At 38.9% G+C, this 18,914-nt stretch overlaps 1 protein-coding gene across 1 annotated transcript in view; it reads right to left on the bottom strand.

Moving 5' to 3' along the window:
* Positions 1-3,875: 3,875 nt before the first annotated feature.
* The window catches only part of ANKUB1 (ankyrin repeat and ubiquitin domain containing 1), a 30,056-nt gene continuing 15,017 nt past the window's right edge, over positions 3,876-18,914 (bottom strand). The window contains exons 4-6 of the mRNA XM_032263460.1: positions 13,520-13,634; positions 10,110-11,048; positions 3,876-4,485 (exon numbers count right to left, since the gene is read on the bottom strand). Of these exons, the coding sequence (XP_032119351.1) occupies positions 4,356-4,485; positions 10,110-11,048; positions 13,520-13,634 (1,184 nt within the window). The 3' untranslated portion in view covers positions 3,876-4,355. The remainder of the gene's footprint in view (positions 4,486-10,109; positions 11,049-13,519; positions 13,635-18,914) is intronic.

The following is an 18,914-nucleotide window of genomic DNA, read 5'->3' as shown; positions in this document are numbered from 1 at the left end:
GGAATAAAACAATGCCCTTGTTCTCTAGGAGGTGTCAGAAAAGTGAAGGAGACAGACAATGAAGTAACTTTAATATAGTGTGATGAGTAACAATACTTGAAGAATGAACAAAATGACACAGAAGGTAGAGAATATACATTAACTCTAATTTCAGTGAGAATCAGGCTGAGAATAAATATCTTAGGGTATCCAGTGCATGTTAATACTAATACTCTACAATTGCATTTATATTATAAATATATACAGTCTTAATGTCACTTCATGCTATCTTCCAGGGTGAATGTAAACAAAGCATAAATCTTAGTATTTTTTCAATTGATGCTGGTAGGAGACAATGCTTATATCAATCATTCTCTCACATATTCTCTGGATCTTTCTATTCCCCTCCAGCTCATATGTCTTTCTTTTCTCTTACATTTTCCCTTTTTTCTCCCCTTAAAGAAGTATTCTAGTCCCAGAATCCTTGCATAGGGTATTTCCTTGGCTGTGTTTCAATGATACATAAAATATTATCACCCCCTGCAAGGAATTACAGCTCAATTCACTACACTGTCAAGAGGACAATAACATGGTGACAAGCCTCTGTCACACCAACCACCTTCTCATGACTCTAAAGCTGGCACCAAATGCATGAATTAGCTCCTGAGATTTTAAAAAATTATTTTAATTCATTTAAATATTGTATTATAAAATTATTGAAAGTAGATAAAAAATTTAAATTTATATAAAAAATTTAAAAATATAAATTTGTATAAAAATCAAAAATATATAAAAAGTGTAAAAAATTTATAACTGTATTATAAAAATGCAAACAGAAAAGGGTACAGATTTTAAAAATATTTCTTGCTGAATTTTCTCAAATTAAACACACCTATTACTCCAGAACAGGAAATAGAATGTTACAACATCCCAGAATCTCTGCTGTGCCTCCTGCCAGTCACTATCATTTCTTGTTTTCTCTATGGTGAACTAATACCTATTCACATGCTGCCTTACAACACCCCTATAGAATCATCTATATGTGTGTGTGTGTGCACGCGCGCCCGCGTGCATTTGCGTGTGCATGTGTGTGTGTGCATGCGTGTGTGTGTGTGTTTGTATTAACCTTTGTGCCTCAACCCCATAATACCTAACTGAGAACTCAAAGGTATTTTTTTAGAACGAGCCTTAGATTTTAGGTGCATCTGACAGTTGTGCCAAAATCTGTCTTATAATCATCTCAGTAAATTGCCTCAAAAATATAAAATATTTAGAAAAAAACTTTTTTTTTTTTTTTTGAGACGGAGTTTCACTCATGTTACCCAGGCTGGAGTGCAATGGCGCGATCTCAGCTCACCGCAACCTCCGCCTCCTGGGTTCAGACAATTCTCCTGCCTCAGCCTCCTGAGTAGCTGGGATTACAGGCACGCACCACCATGCCCAGCTGATTTTTTGTATTTTTAGTAGAGACGGGGTTTCACCATGTTGACCAGGATGGTCTCGATCTCTTGACCTCGTGATCCACCCGCCTCGGCCTCCCAAAGTGCTGGGATTACAGGCTTGAGCCACCGCGCCCGGCCAAAAAAAACTTTTAACAGAAGATTTATGAGATATGTACACTAAAAATTGCAAAACTTTGCTAAGAAGAATTAAGACAAGTAAATGGAGACATATACCACAAATACAGAAATATACATCACGGGTTATAAGATTTAATATTAGTAAAATGTCAGTTGTGCCCAATCAGAATCCCAGCAGGCTTTTAAAATAGAGAATGGCAAGTTTATTTTAAAATTTATATGGAAATGTGAAGGACTAAAAATAGCCAAAACAAACTTGAAAAACAGTAACAAAGTTGGAAGATTCATATTACCTGATTTCAAGACTAATTAAGACATAGTAGTTAAGACAATGTAGTATTAGTATAAGGAAAAGTAAATAGATCAATGGAACAAAACAGAAAGTCTGGAAATAGATCTGTACCTATATTGCCAATTGATTTTCAACAGAGATGCTAAGGTAAGTCAGTGGGGGAAAGGAAAGTGTTTTCAAAAATTAATCCCAACCCTAACTACACATCAGTCACACAAATAATTTGAGATAGAATATAAACCTAACATAAAGACTAAAATTATTGAACTTCTAGAAGAAAATATAAGAGAACATCTTGATTACTTTTGAGTAGGCAGAGGTTTTTTTTGTTGTTGTTGTTGTTGTTTTGGTTTTTTTGAGATGTGGTCTCACTCTGTTGCCCCGGCTAGAGTGTCATGGTACGATCTTGGATCATTGCAACCTCTGCCTCCCAGGTTCAAGTGGTTCTCCTTCCTCAGCCTCCTGAAAAGCTGGGATTACAGGTGTGCACCAGCATGCCTGGCTAATTTTTGTACTTTTAGTAGAGACAGATTTTCATCATGTTGGCCAGGCTGGTATCGAACTCCTGACCTCAAGTGATCCGTCTACCTCGGCTTCTAAAATGTTGGGATTACAGGCATGAGCCACTGGATCTGGCCAGGCGGAGTTCTTCTAGAGGAAATAAAAAGCATGAACCATAAAAGAAAAAAGTGATAACTTCTAATTCATCAAATTTAAAACATTTTTGTTTATCAAAAAACATCATTAGTCATATGAAAAGGTGATCCACAGACTGGGGAAAAGACCCACTATATATCTATATCTATATATCTGATGAAGAACTTGTATCATAAATACAAAAATCTCCAGCAAACCAATAATTAAACAATAGCCCAATTTTTTAAATAGACAGAAACCTGCATTGATATTTCACAAAAGAAGATACACAAATGGCCAATAAGCTCATGAAAAGGCATCCAGCATCATAGTCCTCAGGAAAATGCAAATTAAACCACAATGATTGGCCATTTCAAACCCCATAGAATGACTAAAGGTAAAAAACACTGATGACACCAAGTGTGTGAAGGCAGAACTCTTGTACATTGCTAGCCAAAGGGTTAAAAATCGTAAAATCACTTTGGAGAACTCTTAGGTAGTTTCTTATAATGTTAAATGTACATTTACCCTATTATTCAACAATTCTACTCCTAGATATTTACCCAAAAGAAATGAACACATATGTCCAGAAAAATACTTTTTACAATAATGTTCATAAAGCTTTATTCATAATATGTCAAAACTGGAGGCAACCCAAACATCTATACAGTCCATACACTATGCATTATGGTGCATCCATATAATGGAATACTACTCAGTAATAACAAGGAATGTACGGCTGGACATGGTGGCTCATGCCTGTAATCCCAGCACTTTGGGAGGCCGAGGCAGGCGGATCACTTGAGATCAGGAATTAAAAATACAAAATACTAAAAATACAAAAATTAGGTGGGTGTGGTGACACATGCTTGTAATCCCAGCTACTCAGGAGGCTGAGGCAGGAGAATTGTTTGAACCCGGGAGGTGGAGGTTACAGTGAGCTGAGATCATGCCACTGCAGTCCAACCTGGACGACAGAGTAAGACTCTGTCTCAAAAAAAAAAGGAATGTACTACTGATGCATGCAGCATTGTAAATGAATCTTAAAACATTAAGTTGAATGAAATAACCCAGACACAAAAGTGAACAACTGTATGATACCAATGGTTTGAAAACCTCATCTAAGGAGATAGAAATCAGAATAGAAGTAACCTATAGAAGTTGGGATTGACTTAGGAGCTTAAAGGAACTTTCTGGGGTAACAAAAATGTTCTATGTTTTGACTGGGATATTTTTCAAATCCATTGAATCTTACATTTAAGATTCATGCAATTGACTGCATGTAAATTTTAATTCAATTTAAAAAGATTAATTGGAAGCAATGTTATAGCAGAAGTTCAAAAGATGTCTGAGATCAGCATTAGACCTAGATGGTATTTGCTAACTTTCTTTTTTTTTCTTTTTCATTCTTTCTTTTTTTGTATCTATTAACTTTCTTAAGAACTTTCCTCATATAGAATTACAAATTTTTGTTTATTTTTAAATACGTTCTACCTTCATATGGCTTAAAAAACCAAAGCACACTTTTTTTTTTTTTTTTTTTTTTTTTTTAAAAAAAAAAAAAAAAAAAGAAATGTAAAAAATCTCACTTTCTTTTGTTCTGTTGTCTCAGCTCCCCTACCCTGTGGGCAACTAGTATTCTCAATTTCTTCTGAATTATTCCTCATATTCTTTACACAAAAAAGTACTAAATTTTCACTTAGGGTGATGAAGTTCGAGAAAACGTGGGGTTAAATATCCTATTAAAAGTTATGTGGCGTTAGAACTGTTACTAGAGATGATAACATTAGAACTGTTATTAGAGATGTTAACATTAGAACTGGAGATTCTGTTTGATCAGGTCTTTGTCCAAACTGGGGCTGTGCTTTTCAAAGCACAGTTTCTAGAGGGTTTTCACATGCTGTCAGGCCTCCTCTGGTAGTCAAGTTAGAAATGCTCTTTTTGGCCAGGACTCTTGCTATTTCTAACTGCTGAAGCCATCGTTTCTCTTTAAAGGCACTGCAAGAAAACAAGATATAATTTATAAGGAGGTCTGATCTTGTCTGCATACACAGCTGAAAAAGGGTGGAAATCTTTAGGCTGATTTTGTAGCTAGGGCTAGTTTATCTTGTCACATAGGTAGATGTGAAATAGAAACAGGGATCTTTCTAAAACAAGTTCCCTCTGATACAGTGAGAATGATATTTTCCCAAGGCAATACTAAAAATTTAGAATCCACAACTAGAAACAGAAAGCCACTCAATATCGTAGAATTCTCTGGGTTGAAACTTTTTCTCTCTCTTTTCTAGATATTCCTATACATCACATATTCCCTGGCCTCTTCTCTTTTCTCCACTTTCTACCCCTGCAAACACACATGAGGATTTTTTAGTTGAAAAGATATTAGGTATTTTGATAGTCTTCATCTAAAATGCAATGGAATTTAATGTTATATGATAGTTATTCTCTGACTATATACCAATGAAGACTTGCAAATTTGAATACAACTATTCTTACTTTGCAGGATGCAAATGTGATTTAATACCGAGGTGTGTTACATCCCCTTAAATGTTGGGGTCCTCCAAGATTCTATCCTTGGTCCTTCTCTCTTTCTATAACCTCATCCTAGGAGTCCTCATTTACTCAGTTTCAATTCCCTTATCCATGACTCCTAAATCTTGACCTTTCATAAAAGTTGCATATCTCCAATTGCCAAATAAAAATATTTATCCCATAGGCACTTCTAATTTAACATATCTTCTTCCGAAACTTGTCCCACTTCTGTTTCCTTGTTCCAACACTTTGATTTTGCTACCCTCACCGGTGGTCTCCAAATCTAGAAACAAAACTAAATTCCTTCTTTCTCTATCTCCATACCCAGTCAGTGACCAAATTTTGTAGATGATTCCCCAGAAATATATCTTGTATTTGGCCTTTTCTTTTTTCCCTAACTACTACTGTTCTAGTCTAGGTCATTATTGTGTCTTATTTCTTGTTGCAGGTTCCTAACTCTACTATAGTCTTTCCACATCTTTCCAGTGAGTCTTCCATATATCTCTATCATATTTGTCTCAAAAACAATCTGAAACTAATTATGTAACATACTTCATGAAAAAGAACTTCTATGAGCTTCCCACCCACCTCCTTCCTGCCCCATGGAAGGGGGAATAAGAAGCAAACTCTCTACTTGGTCACACAAGATGCTTCTTAGTGTAGATGCAGTTCATATTGCCAGTCTTATCTGTAGCCAGTTTTTCCCTATTGCCTACAGTGCCTTTTGCAAATCCACATAATTTCCTGAAAACTAAATTTCTTGCTTGATCTTTCACAAAACAGTGCCTTTGACCACGTTACTATCTTGGATCCTTTACCTCACCTCTACCCATGTTGCCTGACAAAGTCCAGTATTTTTAAAAGGCTTTGACTCAATCTATTAGGAACAACCTGTATCAAAGTACCATAGTGTTTCCAACATTTGAACCAGGTCCATGTCTGCCTGATTCAACTTCTTTGTTCTGAATTAACTTCTTCCTTTACCTCAATGGCTATATTTTTCTGGGCTCTCTAAACTGGCTTAACCCATCCATGATGCCCATAAAATTAGGTGTTAAGTCTTAAAGAAATCACTTGGGCACTTTTAGCCTTTCCTCATATCCCATCTGACTTAATTTGAAGTCCTCTCCTGTTCTAATGCATATCCTAGCTTTTCCTAGACTCAGAGCCTATCCTGATTCTCTCCCTGACATTTGAAACTTGTCTTTTCCACATTCATTCAAAAAATGCTTACCTTAAGAAAAAGGTGCATATTGAGCATTTATTCTATGGCAAGCACTATTCTATGTGCTAGAGATGCAAAAAGTGATTAAAGCATACAAGACATGCCTTTTAAAATAAAGAATAAAACGAAGAGCTGTACTTGTACCTAGAATACCAGAGCTCATCAAAGTTCATAGCATTTGAGATTATCATCTATTCTCAGTCCACTCAAACTCTCAGCCTTTTGGATCAATCCCCTACATTTGAATCTTTACTTAACTGAACTCCCAGGTCACATAAACCTCTCTGGAATTGGACAATAAGCCATAAGGAAGGCTATTTTCTAGACACACCTTACAGATATTTTTTGACCTGTGTAAAGCCTACACTGCCTTCTAGGCTGAGGAATGATACTCTATGTGACCTTCTGGCCTCAATGACTGTCATGTCTACACTAGCCACATGCACTCACCAACCCAAACCCACATTAGCACTTGATTATATGCCAAATGCATCAATGCCATCTTGGAGTCAGCCCTGAGAGGTTTAGTTTTATGAATCTAAGGGTAGAGTTCCTGAATGACATGTTGTCCAACAAGTACTTTCACATGATGCCAGGTGACTTGTCTGGTTGGGGAGACTCCTCTTCCTACAGTACAGGAACATCTGATGGTCACTTTACCCACCTGATCCCTGGGTCAGCATCATAAAGGATTATGTTAGGTTCTTCCCCATTTCCTGGCTATGATACTAGCTTGGTGCATGTAGCCATCAAAATAGTGTACATCCATTCCTCATGTTTGTGTCTTTGTGGTACAAGAGCTGCACTGGTCATTTAGAGGAGTGCTCAAACCACCTGACTGCCTGCCTACTGTCTACTTCAGGAAGACATAAGTGCTTTTGTGACTCTGAGGAACTTGAACTAGATCAAGAAGACTGCAAGGGCATGAGGTTGTAGATCTCCTCTTCCTTTCCACAGCACACCAACAAAGGAAGGTGGAACAGGTCCTGGGAAAGATTCCATGGAAAGGGGGCAGAAACAGATGGGAAGTGGAGGGTGTGAATATGGGAAAGAGAAAAATATTGGGAAAAGAGAAATGAAAAGAGGATTTGCAAGGAGTAACACTGCCACAGTAAGTGTGCAGTCAGACTGACCACCACTCCCTCATGGGTCTCCCTTCTGCACTAACACTTTTCTTCCCTCCCTCCCTCCTTCCCTCCCTCCCTCCCTTCCTCCTTCCCTCTTTCCCTTCCCTTCCCTTCCTTCCTTCCTTTTTTCCTTTCTCTCTGTCGCTTTATTTCCTCTCTCTTTCCCTTCATTCCTTCACAGAATAACCCTTTCTTTAACAAAATGTCTTCTCTAGCAATTTCTTTCTTGATCTTGAAATTGCCGCTCCTTAATAATGCTAATCCTTATGAAATATAGCTACAAAAAAGCTGCACACTGGTAGTCTTTTTAAAAAAGTGTTTAGAAATGTTTACTAAAGCTAAACAAATTTATCCTATGACCCAGCAATTCTATTTCTTGGTATAGAGTCAAGAGAAGTGCATGCAAATGTCCACCAAACCTCATATGTAAGAATAATCCTGCATTTTAATTCAAAATAGCCCCTAAATTAGAAATAATCCAAATGCTTATCAATAGGAAAATAGATAAATAAATTAGATATGAAATACTGCATAAAAAGGAATACTACATAGAAATAAGAACAACCAATACATGCAAAAACATTGATGAATCTTACAGGCAATGTGTTGAACAAAAAAGCAAAATATAAAAGGCATTTGCCACATGTGCCCTTTATTTGAAGTTCAAGAATAGGCTAAACTAATCTTCAGTGTTAGAGATAAGAATAATATAGTTACATCCAGGAAGGATCATTGACTGGCAAGGGGCATGAAGGAAAATTTTGGGGGGCCGGAAATAGTTTGCTTCTGATATGAGTAGTACTTACACGGATATATGAAAACATAAAAATTCAACAAGCCATATATGTGAGATTAGTGGTCTTTATGGATTTTACTATATATTTCATAATTCAATTCCTCCCCAAGAAAGCACTCTACACAACAGACACTGTCAGCTTTTCTCATCTAAAACCACACACACACACACATACACACACCCCTTAAAAATAGATGCTTTTCATGCACATTTCTGTTCTCCTGGGCACAGTACTGGGCTATAGTAAACACTTATTGAATGTTTGGAAAATAAACTCATTTTTCGCATGTATCTGTTGCTAAAACAAATCAATATTTCCTTTCTTGTTTGTAGCCTTATTTTAAGCTGGACTATGTTGGTTTTCAATTAATAATTTTCCTAATACATTTCTAGAATTTTTGATGATATCTTTTTATACATTCTAGTCAGGGATATCTCACAAATTATAAAGATTGAGACTATTAAGCTATTAAGTGTCTTCCTGTATTGTCAGCCTCACTCTATTGGATATTGAATTTTGCATTTTACAGCCAAAATTACTCTCACCACAAGGTGGCAACAACCTAACTGAAATAAAGTTGAGCGGAGCTAAAGACCAGTACAGAAAACCGGGTAAAACAACCTAGCCTTGTTTTTTCTTTCCTTCTCATTATATTAAGGGAAAAAGTCACTCATAAATCTATATTTCTAACTGTAATATTTGCATCAAATAATGCCTCATAAGTAATGGATGGGATCTGAGCTCTAATCAGAGGGTTGTGTACCTGAAATACCTAATTCTGATACAATTTTTTTTTAAACCTCTTTAGATGTGCTATGGATTACCTTTTAACTCACTGTAAATATTAATGTCAATTCTAGCACCCTGTTCAATATAGATCTCACCACACCTGTGTATCTTGCCTAGTAAATCAATTCAAGTCCTTATCATTCAATTTATCATTGAAGTGTTCCTTTCTTTCCTCCCATTTTCATTGCCATCTAGTCTTCTATGAGACATTTGATGCCTCCCTCCTGTATTTCAGTTTTCCCTTTTTCCCATCTAATTACAATTAATTTTTTATTAGCTTTAGAAGAAGAAGAGGAAGAGAAAGAAGAGGAGGAGGAGGAAAAAGAAGAAGAAACAGTAGCAGCCTAGGCACAGTGGTTCATGCCTATAATCCCAGTGCTTCGGGAGGCCAAGGTGGGAGGATCACTTGAGCCCAGGAGTTTGAGACCAGCCTGGGCAACATGGTAAGTCCCCATCTCTACACACAAAAATAAAGCAACCAGGTATAGTGGCATGTGCCTGTAGTCCCAGCTACTTGGAAGGCTGAGGTGGGAGAATTGCTTGAGCCTAGGAATTCGAGGATGCAGTGAGCTGTGATAGCACCACTGCACTCCAGCCTGGGCAACAGAGTGAGACTCTGTCTCAAACAGAAAGAAAAAAGAAAAGCAGCGGCAGCAGCAGCAACAACAACAGCAGCAGCAGAAGCAGCAAGGGACCTTGCTAATTGATACAGTTCTTTGTACTGTGTTTCTTTCCCTTCTGAAGTTTGAGGAATAAAGTACTACACAGATTGGATTGGTTAGTAATATTAGTTCATTTTGTCCTAGTCATGAGGCTAAGATGAGGTCCCTGAAGCTGGGTATTGATGCATTGAAACAACTTGTATTACTTTCAGTGGCATAGTAGGGCATTATGGACCATTCCTTACCCTGGAATAAAGTAAAAACAAGAAAGAAAACCACACACACACACACACTCCTTAAAAACAGATGCTTTTCACGCACATTTCTGTTCTGCCGGGCACAGCACTGGGCTATAGTAAACACATGTATGAAAGAAAAAACAAAGCTAGATTGTTTTACTTGCTTTTCTGTACTGGTCTTTAGCTCAGCTCAACTTTATTTCAGTTACCCTAAGCCTTATTCCCTTTGTATGTTTAAGGAGGAACATTACCTTGCCACAGCTAAGCAGTAGATTGCATTCTCCCTTGGAGTCTTTCCACTGTGCTCTGAGAAAGATGCAAAGGAGGACTTCAGTAAAAAGTGAGCACTGGATGTTGCATAGAAAAACGTTGGATGTGAATATCCCACTCTTGAAACTGGAGGGAGGGGGACTTGGGGAAGATATATGTTTTTTATGAGCTGTTCTTTTTTGCTAGCTATGGCAGCAATTTTTTTCTGATTTTGTTGTTGATGTTTTTGTAATTCAGAGAATGTACTTGCATTCACAAGTGGATGAAATTTGAGGGCTTGTTCTCTTGTGTCCGACTGTGAAATTGCCAAAGGATTGACAGGCTTGCTGCTTGCAGTTTGTCTGCTGAGAGATGGTAGCTTGGGCAAGATGCTTTGTGAGTCCCTTTTCCCAGCCTTATGCCAGCTCTTGGAGGTCATTTTTGGCTTGGTGAAACCATCCACCATCACAGTGTCTCCAACTTTTGCCCCAAAGACCCTTGCTCCGCAAAATTGGCTTTTATGAAGACTGTGACTCTGAGCTCTGAGGATCCATTGTTTTATTTTAATGTAAATCCTCATTGGGACTGAAATTTTCAGAAAAGAAACCGTGGACCACATTTTACTCAGCAAATATAATACACAGTCTTTATGCTTGTGTTTGAACACAATGGTCAGGGGAGTTTGTCCTGCTGCATTTTTGCATTCCAGGCACAGCACGCTGCAGTTGACAAAAGCCTTCAGAATCAACAGTTGGCCTGCTTCTGCGGCTGCATGAATGGGGCATTTAGAGACATCTGTATGAAGGGCTTCATGGCACCATGCTCGATAGGGGTGAACACCGACTGCCTCGTGGGGCTGCACACCCTGCTTCAGGGCCCATTCAGTGAGTTCAATGTACCCACAAAAAGCAGCAATGTACAGGGCTACCCTTTTCTGATACCTAAATGAGTGAAACAAGTGGGGAGGGGGTGGTTAGAAAATCAGCAAACAGACAAAAGTGGTTACACTAAATACTCATGAAATATTCTAGTTAAATGTTTATTTCTTCTAACTTTTACCTTAAAATGTTTTTAGAAAAGGCAGATAGTGATATACAGGTTAAATTGCACAGGTTCTGCTTATACACATTATCCTACCATACACATGTAAATAGTTTCTTTGAAGTTATCATCTTTCTTATAAAAATTAAATCCTCAGGACAAATATCAAGCATGGGGAAATAAAAGGAGCTTTTAAGTCTGACCCTTTACATTCTCTGAGCTCTTAGATTTTATTTAAAGATGAAGACAAGTGTAGATGGTCAAGCACATGAACACCAGAGTCAAATTGTTACTGTTCAATACCAAGTTCTGCCCTTGCTATTTGTATGACATGGGGCAGGTTTCCTTGCCTCTGTCCCCCACAGGCAAAGTCTTGCTCTGGTGCTCAGGCTGGAGTGCAGTGGCACAATCTCGGCTCACTGCAACCTCTACCTCCTTTGTTGAAGCGGTTCTCCTGCCTCAGCCTCCTTAGTAGCTGGAATTACAGGTGCGAGCCACCACACCCAGCTAATTTTTGTATTTTTAATAGATATGGGGGTTTTGCTATGTTGGCCAGGCTGATCTCGAACTCCTGACCTCAAGTGATCTGTCCACCTTGACCTCCCAAAGTGCTGGGGTTATAGGTGTGAGCCACTGCACCCAGGCAACATGAGGCAGGTTTTCTGATCTTAGCTTCCTCATTTGTAAAATAAGATTAAAACGTGTCCACCTCATCAAATTGTTATAAGCATAAAAGGAGGTAATAAATATAACACAGTGTCTGCCGCAAAGTATTAAACTATTGTTAACTAAAGTATATACTGCTAAAAGTAAAAAGCAACGCAGCTATTTCTTTGGATGCAGAACATGGAAAAAGAAATATCACTATCTCACAATAGAAATCAGCGTAAAATATTTGAATATTTTATAAAACTGTAAAAGCTGCTCTTCTAATCCATCGCTTCACAGAGCCCTTAGATCTTCTGGTGCGTTGGCTTCTGCAAAACATGATCAAATCACCCACGAGGGGGCACTATTCTAAAATACTATTAAACCTACAGATTAGTGCAGTTTATGTATTTGAGAAGCTGATGGCTATATTAACACTTTAAAATGACCACCTGCCTCTCTGAACCTACCCTCCTCCACTGTCCCAGTCATAGCCGTTATACTTTATGTATGGCAAAAGTGCAAATGCTGGTAATAAATGCAGTTTGAAAAATTACATGTGAGCTTAGGAAGATACAGCCAATGTTTTCAGCCAATTAACAAGTGTTTTCTTAAAGAATAACTGAATGTGAAAGTGGCAAGATACAGATGTCCTTTGACTTATTAAAGGGTTACGTCCTCATACAAACCATCATGTATTGGAAGTATGATAAGTCTGAAATGCACTTAATACACCTAATCTCCTAAACATCAAATCTTAGTCTAGCCTACTTTAATTAGCCTACAGTTGGGCAAAATCATCTGACACAAAGCCTATTTTATAATAAAGTTTTGAATATCTCATGTAATTTATTGAATGCTGTACTGAAAATGAAAAAGAATGGTTGTATGCACACTGCAATTTGGTCTCTACTGAATGAATATCACTTTTACACCATTGTAAGTTGAAAAATCTAAGTTTGATCCATCATAAGTTGGGGATTGTCTGTATTTATTCTGATAGCCTTTTAAAATGTTGCTGAAAGTCTCATATCTAAACCAAATCGAAGTCACCCATTTAATCACAGTTAACCTTTGATCAACATGAATTTGAACTGCGGGGGTTCAGTTTGTGGATTTTCTTCCACCTCTGCCACACCTGAGACAGAAGACAAACCCCTTATCCTCTTTCTCCTCCTCAGCCTAATTCAACATGAAGATTGAAGACCTTCATAATGATCCACATCCACGTAATGACTAGGAAATACATTTTCTCTTCCTTATGATTTTTCTTAATGTTTTCTTTTCTTAGCTTACCTTATTGTAAGAATATGGTATATAATACATATAACATACACAACGTGTGTTAATTGACTGTGTTATCAGTAAGGCTTCTGGTCAATGGTAGGCTATTAGTAGCTAAGCTTTGGGGAAGTCAAAAGTTATGTGTGAATTTTCAACTGTGTGGAGAGTTGGCATCCCTAACCCCTGCATTGTTAAAGGTTAACTGTAGTTGGTATTTCCTGAGGGAAGTCTACCTGAATCACAAGACTATGAGTCCTGATGGCATCCCTGCTGCTTTGTTCCAGCAAATATGTCAAAAATTTTTGGTTGAGACATGGTAAGTGGAATTGGCAGAGAGCAGTACCCTAGCTGTAGAGTTAATTGCAGGCTCAAGGTCTGATGGAAGTTTAGTGAAAAATTATAGCACTTGCTAAGTTAATTTAACATTAATCTCTCATACTTGAGTACTGGTCCTTCTTTTGATAAATAGCGTTGGACTTTAAGTTTTTGTCCAAGTAGACAACCCATCAGAAATTCCTTCCATCCATCCCAGACGTCCAAACGAAGTGTTGTGCCTGTGGATCAAGAGAAGTGGCTTATTGTTCCAGTCCAGCAGTATGGTTTGGCAATCCACAAAACTTCTAATGATAGCTTTCCCAAACAGAGGCCTGAGCTAGGTGCAAAACGAAAAATAACCTTGGAACAAGGAGACAGGGATATTTATCATAGATCTTTCTTTATTGGCTTGGAAAAACTGTTTAGCATCTGTGCATTACCATTTTCTCATCTGCTCAATGATTGTATATAGCACTGAAATATTTTTTTTGTAGCTATCTTTAAACAATCTTGTGGAAATTGATTCAGTGCTGCTGTCTACATTACCATGTAAACTAAAGCCATTATATTGGAAGAGGAAACTAAGGAACCTGTGGCAGGACAAACGGTCTTCTGGGGCCTTTAGCTTATGAGTGGGCTGTGAGGGAGTGGAATGATGCTCACCAACTAATTTGCTTGTTCTATCCTTTATGAAACAGGAGCCAGGAGCTGTTCTCTGTTATAAACATAAAAATAATTCACTGCTGGTGAGCTTATCACTTGCTCCTCAAAAGTCTACCCTTTCAGTGATACCAAATCCCCTTTATCCTTCAGGCTGGTGTTTTCCAGGAATCTTTCCTCATGCCTTCTGCTCTTCTCACTCTACACACATTCCCCTGGAAATTAAACCTAGTCTTCTACTTATGTGGTTCAACCTAGCTCTCTCACCTCTCTTCACTCTGCCTCATTCATTTATTACTTCCACCTTGACCTTTCACCTGTCCTCACACCAAGTCTGCTCCCATCTCAGGACCTAATGACTTATAATTTTTTGCTTGAAAGAGTCTTCATCAGATGAGCAAGGAGGCTCATACCTGTAATCCCAGCACTTTGGGAGGCCGAGGCAGGTAGATCATCTGAAGTCAGGAGTTCAAGACCAGCTGGCCAACATGATGAAACTGTCTCTACTAAAAATACAAAAAATTAGCTGGGCATGATGCTGGGCACTGTAATCTCAGTTACTTGGGAGCCCGAGGCAGGAGAATCACTTGAACCCAGGAGGCAGAGGTTGCAGTGAGCCGAGGTCGTACCATTGCACTCCAGCCTGGGAAACAAGAGTGAAACTCCGTCTCAAAAGAAAAAAAAGGTCTTCATCTAGATTTTCACAGCACTGGGTCCTTTTAATTTAGCTTTCCCTTCAACCATAGCTAAAGCAGTCTCTGCCATCACTACCTCCACCCCTTCATTACTTTATATCCCATGACTTTAAATTCTTTTTTTTTTTTTTTTTTTTGACATGGAGTCATGCTCTGTCACCCAGGCTGGAGTACAGTAGTGTAATCTCAGCTCACTGCAACCTCCACCTTCAGGGTTCAAGCGATTCTCCTGCCACAGCCTCCCGAGTAGCTGGGATTACAGGCATGTGCCACCACACCCAGCTAATTTTTGTATTTGTAGTAGGGATGGGGTTTCGCCATGTTGGCCAGGCTGGTCTCAAACTCCTGACCTCAGGTGATCTACCCATTGTCTTGGCTTCCCAAAGTGCAGGGATTACAGGCACGAGCCACTGCGCCCAACCATCTTTAGGATTCTTTCTAATGCCTAGAGAGTCCCTCCTTTCAGTTGCATTTTTCTTTCCTTTCTGCTTTCCCTCTCTTTTCCTTCTTGTCTCCTCTCTGCACACACACAACAGAGGATATCTCCCTGCCGCTCCCTTTCTTTCTGGACAGTCTGTGTTACAACCTGTAATCTTGAAATGGGGCTCTTCCTCTGCTACTCCTTACTCTGGTTTGGATTTCTTGAACTTGGACTTTGTGAGTTGATTCCTATTTGCATACTTGTCTTAGAGCCTGACCTGCATTACTACCTTCATCCCCCTCACGTGCCTCAATCCTCATAACCTGGGCCTCTGCTAGGAGAGTTTACTCTTCTTGCTGGAGAATTCTGGAATTATTCTGTAAACATAAAGTAGTAGTTCTGCAACTATTCTATAGAAAGATCTTGATAAACATTTTTCAAAATATGGACCATACTTGCTACAATATAGATCAATTTTCTCTAAAGCTTCTTGCTATACTTAAACTTTCTCATAAAATGTTTAATTCTCATGCACTGGAAACGAAGGACTTTAAACACCACTCCAAGTGCATTTATTTTATCTCCTGATGAAATGATCTATGTTTTTAGTTGATTGTGAAAATCACTCCCAAATGAGCAATAGAAAGCTTTAGCCTGGCCCCGTACTCCAGCCTCCTTAGTCTGCCACAGCTGAGGCTACACAGTCTCCATTTGAAGGACCAGCCAGCCCCAGCTCCAGAGGACAACCTTAATTCCAGTAGGAGGGAATTTATTAAGATTTAGGTCAGGGGCCCAGTGTAGTGGTTCACACCTGTATTCCAGAACTTTGGGCAGGAAGATTGTTTGAGGCCAGGAGTTTGCCAGCCTGAGCAACACAGCGAGACCCCATCTCTACAAAAACTAAAAAAAAGATGTAGCGACTTCGAGGGTTCATAGGAAGTCAGTGTTCCCATTCATCCTGGTCAGATATTCTAGTCACTTCTAAGCAAGTCCTCACTTTGTGCCTTATATCGTGAATGTCAATATTCTACCCCACCTTTTGAGTTTTAAGATTAGTTTTCTGTTTATGAATTTCCTACTCTGAACCCTAATCTCTGGGGTTAGATTTCTGTCACGTGTTGTCAGAGCTTCTGATGTCAACATCAGCTTATCTACTTTCGTGCCTCTTGTGTCATTCATTCATTCATTCATTCACTACCTTGGTGCTCTGGTTCATGCATCAAGTCCCTGTTGGATCTCCCTGAGGGTCACCCTCTGTCTTCCTTGGCCTTACCAACTGACAGTTGCAGACTGACCTGCCTATTCCAGCACTTCCATCAGAAAGACTTATTTGAAGATAACCTCCCCCTGCTAAATGTCTATAGATGGGATTTTCCTGGCCTACCTATTCTCTGGAGGTTTGCCTACCCTCAGAGTCTCAGCTGTCTCTAGCCCAGCCTGCCTACTGCTGAATGAGACCTGATTCTGAAAACTACAGAGAAGGCTGTACGATTTAAATCTTCTTCACATTGGTAGGGCATCCCCATCTGAGCCTATATTTTGTTTCACTTTAATTCCTTGTCTAGTAGCAAATATTACAGGTGTTATAACCATCAGTTCAGTTCCGTGCAATGAAACAGTCCTGATAATGCTCAACTTTTGAATATCCAGAGAATTTCTAAGCAAGTCAGCTAGGACTGTTTATTGGATAATCCTTTTACCCCTGTTGCTTTGTAATGCCTTCTTTGCCAGATATTAAATTCCTTCATAAGCTAGGAATTCTGTTGGGAAACAGAAATTTACTTGAAAAATGCTATATGTTGCAAAAAAAAAATGCAGCTAAAACCTATTACTGAAGAGAGAGGAAAACTAATAAGTTTAGGGCCCCTCACTACCTTCTACAGAGCCTTCTAATTCTCTTGTCTTAGTTTTGAATTTTTTAAAAGAGGACCCACAAAATTGTATTAACTTTACAAAACCTAGATCTGCCCATTCTGTGCTTGCAAACATATCTACTATGTCCAGGCCACACAGGACAGTAGATGGGAGCAACAGTGCCTATTTAGGCAATCATCCTCAACCTCTCTACATGTGGCCTCTGACTCCCAAGTTTCTGGATTCCTCATTCATACCCCAAGAGTCAATGTATGCCTATCTGATTTGGACTTTTTCTTCCTGAATATGGAAAATTGTTTCTCTGTTTTGAGCTTCCTCTGACACAGGAAACAAAATAAAACATTGATCAGAGTATCAATAAAGGCATACTGGTTTGGCAGTATCAATTGTTGGAAAGAACCCAATCCTGGGTGTATGATTACCATTTATTAGCAGTGTGACCTTGATCAGATCACTTAACTTTTCCAAACCTCAGTTTTCTTACCAATAAAAGGAATTAAAATGGCACCTTAGGTCTCCATGGGCCTAAAGGTTGGTGAAAGGACCCTGGAGCCAGCTCAGATTTCAGGATCTGAGCCGACACAACCCTGCTCCTGAATGGTTTCTCAGAAGCAATGTGCCCAGGCAGCCATGAATATATCCCATGAGGCATTTATAGTGAAGATTACCGATTGGTATAATCTGTAAAGGAAAGGCATTAATTCGTTCACTCATTTGTTTAGGTACTCCTTGTTGCAAAAAGGATGAATGCCAGTTTATGAATGTATGTGAAATATAAACAGAACAACAAGCAGTTAAGTATGCAGATAAGCAAGAGGAAAGCAAAGGCCAGGGCAGAGATTTCAGAGCTAGAAGCAGGGCTAAACTGAATATTTGGTACCATATAGGTTGTTGTAAGACAAGGGGTGTGTGTGTGTGTGTGTATGTGTGTGTGTGTGTGTGCATATATATGTGTCTATTGGACCTATATGATGTACCACTAAGCCTCAAGTCAGAAAATAATACATATTAAGATATAATTAGCATGATAGATTCATTATAAATTGGTCATTATATGTTCTACCACCAGAATCCCCTTATCCCCTCATTACTTCTCTTCTTAATCCCTAAACTCTTTCTCCATCTCCTCCATTAAAACTGCTCTCTCTGAGCCCACCAAAGACCTTTAAACTAAATCCAAAGCTATTTTTTCTAAGAATTGTCTTTGGACTTTTACCAGCACCTTGAAAACAGTCTCATCATCTGTTACAATACAGAGTTCCAGTTCTCCTGACTGTGATAGCTTTCCATGCCTCGTTTTCTGACTGTGTTTGCTCTGACCTCAGCATGTCCTGAGTGCCAATCATTGGCCCTTAATACATTCCTCTCTATATTTACTCTCTGAAGAATGCACTCCTCACCTGGCTCGATCTCCACCTACATGGGCAGGATCAGTATCTGCTAACCCAACCTATCACTGAAGCACTAGTTCCTTGTTAGTAGTGAAGGAGAATTAGAAGACTTCAGGTGTACTTACAGCTTTGCCACTAACTGACCAGCTGAGTAACTTTATTTTAAAAAGTACTCTGAGTTTCCTTGTATCTAAAGCTTAAAACCTAGAACTGCTTTCATCAATTTCCCCGCCACTGTCCTAGTGTGAGAGCTTTGGTTCTTACTTCTACTTAAATGTGATCTAGGGTCGGGTGTGGTGGCTCATGCCTGAAATCACAGCACTTTAAGAGGCCAAGGTGAAATTCCTCACTTGAGGTCAGGAGTTTGAGACAAGCAACATGGTGAAACCCTGTTTCTTTTAAAAAGAAATTTTAAAAAACTGGCTGGGCGTGGTGGCTCATGCTTGTAATCCCAGCACTTTGGGAGGCTGAGGCATG

The sequence above is a fragment of the Sapajus apella genome, unplaced genomic scaffold, assembly GCF_009761245.1.
Source record: "Sapajus apella isolate SASKATOON/1434 unplaced genomic scaffold, GSC_monkey_1.0 scaffold4, whole genome shotgun sequence".
Lineage (NCBI taxonomy): Eukaryota > Metazoa > Chordata > Mammalia > Primates > Cebidae > Sapajus > Sapajus apella.
This window is presented reverse-complemented; position numbering and strand designations above follow the sequence as displayed.